The sequence below is a fragment of the Phoenix dactylifera genome, chromosome 4 (genome assembly GCF_009389715.1).
Source record: "Phoenix dactylifera cultivar Barhee BC4 chromosome 4, palm_55x_up_171113_PBpolish2nd_filt_p, whole genome shotgun sequence".
Taxonomy (NCBI): Eukaryota; Viridiplantae; Streptophyta; class Magnoliopsida; order Arecales; family Arecaceae; genus Phoenix; species Phoenix dactylifera.
This window is the reverse complement of record NC_052395.1, coordinates 9,064,075-9,072,377: the sequence shown is the minus strand read 5'-3', so window position 1 is coordinate 9,072,377 and position 8,303 is coordinate 9,064,075. Positions and strand designations below refer to the sequence as shown.

At 42.8% G+C, this 8,303-nt stretch overlaps 1 protein-coding gene across 1 annotated transcript; it reads right to left on the bottom strand.

The window, feature by feature from the left end:
- Positions 1 to 3,491: 3,491 nt before the first annotated feature.
- Positions 3,492 to 7,521, bottom strand: LOC103706900 (transcription factor bHLH68-like). Its single transcript, XM_039125486.1, has 7 exons — positions 7,061 to 7,521; positions 6,276 to 6,588; positions 5,737 to 5,808; positions 5,503 to 5,568; positions 5,277 to 5,342; positions 4,946 to 4,996; positions 3,492 to 4,050 (listed from the first exon to the last, which is right to left on the bottom strand). The coding sequence occupies exons 1-7, from the start codon at positions 7,327 to 7,329 to the stop codon at positions 3,913 to 3,915; spliced, it is 975 nt and encodes a 324-aa protein (XP_038981414.1). The 5' UTR covers positions 7,330 to 7,521; the 3' UTR covers positions 3,492 to 3,912.
- Positions 7,522 to 8,303: the final 782 nt, after the last annotated feature.

The window sequence follows — 8,303 nt, the reverse complement described above, 5'->3', positions numbered from 1 at the left end:
TCTTCCTTTCCCTTCTTCTTCTCCTCCCTCTCCTCTTGCTTCTCAAGTGGCCGGCATGCTGCCCGATCAATCGCCATCACCCATACGCCTTCCCCTGTTTTGAAGATTCACATCACCTCGGTTCCGAGCGCCGCCGCCGCCGCCGCTTGACCGCCTGATCGAGCCTTCCACGGCCGAGATCTTCCTCCCACCACCTCTACCACCACCGGTAAGCTTCTTCCGCTCTTCGATCTCAACCTTAACCATGCTATTTTCCTCCCTTTGCTTTGGCCCCAACCGAGATCACTCGGTTTCCCTCCGACGCCGGGCACCGCAACGGCCGACGGCCGCCACTGCGGCCGGCTGGCCGTCGACCAGGCGACTGCCCCTGGCCACCTAGGCCGGCCACCCTGCCGCCCTCCTCCTCTTCCGCTCTCCCTCTCGGTTTCCTGTCCGTGGGGGGGGGGGGGTTGTGGAAGGAGGAGGCCCATCATGGGCCAAACGGGGCCTGTTGGGCCCTGTCCATTACAGGCCCAACTTGGGCCCAGTCTAGCCCGGTTGGGTCTAGTTGGGCCATATCCTATATGGGCTCAACTTGGGCCTATTTGAAACTCGAATCCGAAACCCGAAACCCAAATCCAAAATCCGAAACCCGAAACTCAGTTTAGACCCGAAACCCAGTTCAGATCCGAAACCCGAAACCAGAACCCGTTTGGCCAATAAATGAAATTTTGCAGTTAAGCCTTTGGCAGTATATTATTTCACAAAAGGATCTTTTGTAATTTATATTTGATCCCTATAGAAAAGATTTATTACATAAAGGTCCCCAACTATATTTGTTTGGTCCCTTTACTCAAGCTTTATTATGAAATAGTACTATATAATTAGGTATTGGCCTCTAAAATGAATTTTTATTGTATAAATGAACCAATTAGAGGCCAACCTTGGGGGCCCTATTGGGCCGGGTCTATATGGGCCCATTAGGCCGCATCCGATATGGGCCCTATTGGGCCATGTCATTATGGACTAACTCTGGGCCCTGTTGGGCTGTGCCCAGTAGTGTTATTTCTGGATTTTGCTTAGCTCTGAAATTAACAAGAAATTAATTAAATTTAAACAGATGAACCTGATCCGCCTATCTCAAGTAGGGGTTAAGCGAGAAGAGGTAAGTAACTTAATACTTCAAGTGTGATTTCCAAATTATTTGATAAATTGATTAAATTTTGATATATGTTTTGTATTCAGTAAAATGGGTCAGGCATGTTAAATTTTATTTGAAAATTATGTTATATGCTCTAAAATCCGTAAAATATGATTAGATAATTTATGAAATCTATTTTTATATATATGCATTATCAGCATGGCTATGACCTGTTATGTTCTGTTCTGGCCCCGCCAATTGGGATTATACGTTGGACCTGTCGACTTGTAATCTATGAGGAACCGGTTTCGACACCGCGCCACCAGTAATTAAAATAGTGGTTTCTGGACACCGTTGCCACCAGTGACTAACAATAGTGGTTTCTGGCACTCTGTGCAACCCATGCCACTGGGTTACGTGGCCGTAGCCTATTATGTTGAGATTCTGGTATCAAAGTTTTTGAAAAAATGATAATAAGTTTTGAAAACAGTAAAACGATGTTATTTATGATTTATTCCAGACATTATCCTATATTTTGATCTGATATGCTCTAACCCCACTTTGGGGTATTTTGTTACTTACTGGGCTAGTGTAGCTCATTATTTTATTAACTCTGTTTTTCAGATCCAGAGGCTTGATCGCACGAGATTGGGGAGTGCATTAGATTTTTCGATGATTCCTTCAGTTATTGACATTTTAGTTAGATTAGCTTAGACATTTGAATTATGTTGGCATATGCTATTTTGAAATTTTGTAAAACTGCCTTTGAACAACTTAAATAATTACGTCATTTTAAGCATTTATATTTGCTTTGATATGATCTGCTGCCTTACATGCCTGTGCGGTCCGCCGTGTGGGCGTGCGGCGTCTACCATGCCTCGGGCTTGGGGCGTGATAGCAGGAGCAGAGTAGGAACCCCAAATTTTTTCAATCATTTCGAAGGACGACAACACAGTAGTACCAATTACCTCCACCGCATGAAGTAGAGCTCTATTCGCCATCATCCTCGAATATGCTCTGTTGTCCTCGAAGACCCGAATATTCCTATCTAGCCAACAATGATAGATTAAATAGGCAGCCCTGATCCCTCGCTCCTCAAGGCCAGGCCTCCGTGAGGAGACCTCCAGGAAGTTTAGAAAATTCTCAGGCGACATCCACCCCTGCCGAGGGTTAGGGGAGTCTGAGGCGCACCTCCAGATTTGAGCGACCCGTAGACAACCGATGAGGACATGAAAAATAGACTCCTCTACCTCCAGGCAAACCACACACTTTATGGGGATTCTCATCCCTCACCGAGCCAGCACACCTCTAGTAGACAAGTACCCTTATGCCACCTTTCAGACAAGGCCACTCAGAGGTGGATGCACAGCCTTCAGATCCAACCCCCATCAATCTATCGAGTCGAAGTCCTCTTGACCACCTCGAATAAGTCTCGGGCTCTCACCTCTGACCTCCCAGCCTCGTTCAAGACCCTCTTGTTCACCATCTTCCTACAGAAATCAGCAATGACAGGACCCGCTCAGCCAGCTGCTCCCCAAATGCCCGCCGAACGAGGTCCTCATTCCACTTCCGCTCTCCCACTACGAACAAATTGCAGACTCTGTGCCTCTCCAACCAGCCATGGTCAATCAAGGTGGGCCAACCATGCAGTGACACCTCAGAAAGCCATCTGTCCTACAAGACGTCGATAGCCTGTCCAATCCCAATCTCCAATCTGATCGCCGGGATAACCTCCAGGGCGCGGGCGCAAGTCTCTCTCTAATGAAGGAGTTGCATCGGCCAGTGTGGAAGACTATCGGGTCAGCCGGATCCCCATACTTGGTCCTTATCAGAGTGCCCCAGAGACTCTCCGGCTCCAGAAGAAACCTGACTGCCAATCTGGTCGCAAGGATCTCCCGTCGCTTGATCAGAGGATAGACTCCCAACCCACTACTGCTGATCGGCTATCAAAGCATATGTAGAAGGCGTAATCAAGGAATATTGTTTCTGACCTAGCTACATGGGGGATCCTATAATTATTTCTCTCTGGACTAAAAGGAAAGAAAGACAATAAACGCTACTATGGATTTGCTAGGTGATCTTATAATTATTTCTCTCTGGACTAAAAGGAAAAAAAGACAATAAACGCTACTGTGGATTTGCTAGGTGATCTATCTTTCCTTTGCTTGCCATCAATCATTTGGCATAAAGGATGAAAGAATAATACCAGACACTTGGGTAAACCCCACTCGAAATTTGATCATGCAACCTCCTAATTGAGGAGGCTGGCTGCAATCTCTGGGCTATAACTATGCTCGAACATGGTCAGTATATTTCTATAGACAACAGATCTGCCGCCCATTTGAATGATTTTTTATCACAACATGCATGCAACTCACAAACTATTAATCAACCTTTACATGAATATAAAAATAATGTCGATATTAACATTGACATGCTGTTCCTGCTATTGCTTCAAATTAAGCAACTTCAGTGGCCTTACAATGAAGCTCAATGACATGCTTACAACAAATCAAGGAGATGATCGGACTCTATGTTGATTAAGTGGGGTGTGAAACCATCTCCTGATGCTTACATACCAGATCAAACACACATGCAGGAGGATGTAAGGAAGAGGGTTCTGAATCATGGAAGTATAAGAATCCTGCCATCCTGACTTGAAGTCGATGCCATCCATTTAAGTGCGCATATATAGCATCATGAGCAATCAGCCTTGGGTTTAATTAGCAGAGTGACCGCTCATGATGGTATATCCACCCTTAAGGCCAACCGTGCTGCGGATTTGGTGCAGTCTAACGAAAACCCCCACCGAAAGTGGGAGCCCAGTAATCCGCTCCATTGTCACCGCCAACATGCAAAGTGAAGGATACTGGAACCAGGCACAATCCTCTACTCCTCAGGTCCTTCTTTGTTGGTTCATCATCAGCATCCTGATGTTATGGATGATGCAACAAAATATAGCATCTTTAGTATCAATGATGGCAAAGATATCATAATTAACATGCAATCATAACCATCGATTGATCGACAAAGCCACTTTACAGCTACTCAATGGTACTTGATCAGGTGCTCCCCTTCTCTTCATACGAATATCATTTAATAACAGCCCAAGGGAACATAACAAAGAGGGATTAGGAATATCAAAGATCATGGTTTCTATACCATTTTAAAGTGGCCCTAAAGGCTGTAAAGTTGAAACTTTGTTCTTTCAACAACTTTGGTTGTAAAAAAAGAAGAATATATGGGGTTTCAGTTACAAGACTAGTTAAGTTTGTTTTTTAAGTGGTCTTGGATCCAATGAAGCATACCTGGCTAGGGTCTTCGGCTAACATACTATTCCTTTTCCCCTTTACCCTCAAAAAAATTAACGAAAAGCAACTAATCTCATGACTTCAGAGCTCATAAGAAGGAGCTTGATATGGGCATGCTTTTTTTTTCTGTTTCTCATTTTTGATGCACAAGATGGGGAGACCCATCATGCATGTGTACAGAACTTGGCAACATAAGAAAAGCAGCAATCTTAGTTTCAGTTGGTGATGTTAGATGCCTAGTTGTTAGAGATACATAAATAGATAGATAGAGAGAGAGAGATAGAGATAGAGAGAGAGAGAGAGAGAGAGAGAGAGAGAGAGAGAGAGAGAGAGAAGGCATGGTAGCATTGGGAACAAGGAATGAGAAAGGATGGTTTCCCCCCCGGACAGAGGGCTCGTAGTACCTGATAGCGCAGCTATGCAGTGGAAGGGAAGGAGCCTAAATCGACCCCCTTCTTTATTTTTTAAGGGGGGGGGGGGTACATGAGAAGGGATGGTGTTTATAGTTACTTACACACTGCCTCGTGTTCCTTGTTCCACTGCCTAAGTACGGGGAGCTCAGAGCCTGCATGAAAGGAAGGGATAACAAGTTGGTAAGGAGTATAAGACGTAAAACACGAGAATACATGACACCCATAGAAGATAATACACTAAACAGCACACAGGTTGTTATCCCACCGGTTTGCCCAGGAAAAAAAGAAAGAAAGAGAAGACAACATGTTGCGAATGTAACAGCTTTTACTGCGTGCTCTTAAACAGTCTCAAAACGATATTTAAGTTTAGCTCTCTTTCTCTCTGCCACTGACAACACGTACACAAACACAAACACACACACACACACAGACCTCAATTTGACTCTGGAGGAATCTGATATAGCCAATGGCTTCCATTAGTACAGACGCAGTGTCAGTCTGCAAAAGGAGCCCATGTCAGATCTTTATTCGAACACCAAAAGAAAAGAGAGTAGGAAAGAAAAAATTATATAAGATATGGGCAAGGAGTTAAAAATTGTTAAGCGGTATTGCCGTCAAATAGATCTATAGTAGCTGTATATATAGGCAAATGTAATACCTTCCCGAATGGAGAAACTAGCTGATGAAGAGCAGTGATCCTATCTCCTAACTTCTCCTTCCTCACCTGAAATAGAGAAGTATAAACCCTTTTAATGTTCAAGATGTGAATTGCTAATTTTATTAACATTAGTTTCAATTTCTATCATTTCTTAAACTCGATTGAGCATGATACCAAAATAAGTAGCACAATATTCAGTGAGAGAGAGAGAGAGAGAGAGAGAGAGAGAGCGACCTTGAAAGGTGATTGTGCTGAGGAGGCTTGAACTCTGGCCTTCTTGAAAGCTGCACCAGTTGTGCTGTTGCACTTGAGAAAGCCAGAAAAGGAAGAAAGGTGAGGACCCATATGTGGATCTCTGAGAAACCTACTTAAGATGACAATCAGGATACAGATAGCATGTAGTTCCACAATGATTGCACTATAGCCTCACCAAGATATATAGCATAGCCATTTCTTAGAGGCATTAGAGGCAATAATATATATATATATATATATATATGATTTTAAGATGGATTAATATCAAAGACCACTAAACCTAAACAAAATCAGCCCAACTATATTATGAGCAATCACAAGCCACTTTATAATGGAAATAAATATCTGCACATTGAAGCAGATAGAACAATGGATTTTTTTTGAGAAAAACAAAACCATAAAATTAAGCACAGATGAATTGAGATAACATTCTAATCAGTATTTATAATAGTACCAGTGATGATAATTACCAAAACAATTAAGAAGTCTGAAGATATATATATAACTTCCTCTCTCACCTCGGATGAATGATCTGGATGGAGATGCTTTTTTTCTGCTTTGCTGCTCGAGAAGTCCAGCATGTTCCTGCTGAAACTTGTGACACAAGATCTAGGAGAGGAAGTTGGCAGGACCGGGCTCCAAGGAGACCTAGGTGCCTGAATCTCTTCATTCCCGTGGCCGTACAGATATCCACTCCCAGAGGTCTCTTGTTTTACATGAACCATGTGTGTACTTGCTGATGGGTATAACACCTGATCTTCCCAATTCTCCATCCTCTTAGCTCGGAAAGGAGTGAAGCTGCACCTGGCTTCTTCCTCCATTAATCCTCCCCTGTAGGTTGTCCACCAATTTAATTTATATACAAATAACCAGCAAAAGCTGCAGATATTATAAATTTGGAGGTGAAATAAAGTAAGAATGTGTTTGTGTTTGTGTGTGTGAGGGAGAGAGAGAGAGAGAGAGAGAGAGAGGAGTAAGCTTTCCGAGCATATACAAAGTTGTGTACATACCTTATGAAACCTAATAAAGTGTTTTATGAAATCTAAGTTCCCTATCAAAATACCATGCAAAATTACATGAAAATATGAGTTAACTCGAGTAGCAAGTGAATGCTATATGTAATCTCAAAACAATTTTTTTTCTAAAAGTTTTATACAATAAAAGAAGAACAAAAGGAGGCAGGGAGGGAGAGAGAGGGGGATAGATAGATAGATAGAGAGATAGAGAGATGGAGATAGAGAGAGATAGAGAGAGAGAGAGAGAGAGAGAGAGAGAGAGAGAGAGAGAGAGAGAGAGAGATTACAGCAACAGTTGACTCCAAGACTCAGGAAGATATTGGTTGTCATGCCAAGGGGTCGTGGGGAGAAAATTAGATGGCGGCGAGTTTTGAGGAAACACTGAGGCAGAAGATGATGATGATGATGAGGAGGAGGAGGAGGAGGAGGTGGAAGAAGAGGGTAACAGAAGGGATGTTTGTTGAGCAGGTGGCCTCAGGCTATTCATGTTCCACCAGCTAGGGCTTCCCCCCATCATCTGCTGCACTAGAGAGCTTTCAAAAACTCCTCTATTCATGCCTGAAAGCTTGATGTCTTTTGCTCTTGTTCCTCTTTCCACCCTTTTCCGCCACTTCTCCGAAGTCGATATATGGTGTTTCTTTTGCTCCTTCAGATGAAGTTTGGGAGAAGAAGGAACGGCCCTTCGTTTAGAGGAACCAGGTTACGGGGATGGCGAGCCTCTTGTTTTGTATATCCTTTCTTTACCCCATCCTTTCTTTAATATTTCTTCCTCGCTTTCCTTTTTTCTCCTCTTGCTTCTTTTTTTTTCGTTTTTGCTGCTTTTGCTTTATCACAAAGTGAGGACAGGAAAGGTGATGACAGTGTTTTCAGTCTAAAAGGAATGCTTCTAGGAGGTGCTTCGTTCTTAATTTTGGTAGAAACTAGGGTTAGGTTTAGGGTTATAGATAGCATTTCTTTGCTCTTCTTTAATTATTCCATTTGATCTAATGGGAACGAGAAATGACAACGCCTGAGGCCGCCACAACAGAAAAAGTGATAGAGACCAGGCAAATTCGATAGTTATCGTTGCATAACATTCGGGCTTACACGGTAACATCGCCCAATTCGATAGTTACCGTCATAAACAACGTGTCTGAATGTGATAAATGAGCTTAGATCTAACAGGCTGTGGAAATTGTGCTTGAGAATTGGCTTGCTTTTTCAGTTTCTGGACTGCAAAAGAAACAAAACAGAGAGAAGGGCTAAGAAAACTATTACGAAAGCTACTTGGAAGCATGGTGCAATGTATTCTTTTTCTTTTTTTTTGGGTAAAAAAAAGTTACATACTTGTATTGCTGCTCCGCATTAACCAAGAAAACGTTTCATGCATTCATTTACATGTATTAATCGGTACTCCTGTAGGTATTGTATAGTGCTCTATCAACAACTAGGAAAATGTTATGCACGGTCTTTACCTTATGTTTTCACTTAGAAAGAAAAGGGTTTTAGAACTTGTAAGAGACCACTCCTTCAGCATTTCATGTTACGGTC

What these genes read in the sequence shown, in the direction of transcription:
- LOC103706900 (XM_039125486.1), bottom strand. Translation starts at nt 7,329, where the DNA reads ATGAATAGAGGAGTTTTTGAAAGCTCTCTAGTGCAGCAGATGATGGGG. An exon ending in TAGTTTCTCCATTCGGGAAG is followed by an intron (nt 5,343 to 5,502) that starts GTATTACATTTG and finishes CTCCTTTTGCAG; the next exon opens with ACTGACACTGCGTCTGTACT. An exon ending in TCCTCCAGAGTCAAATTGAG is followed by an intron (nt 4,997 to 5,276) that starts GTCTGTGTGTGT and finishes CCTTTCATGCAG; the next exon opens with GCTCTGAGCTCCCCGTACTT.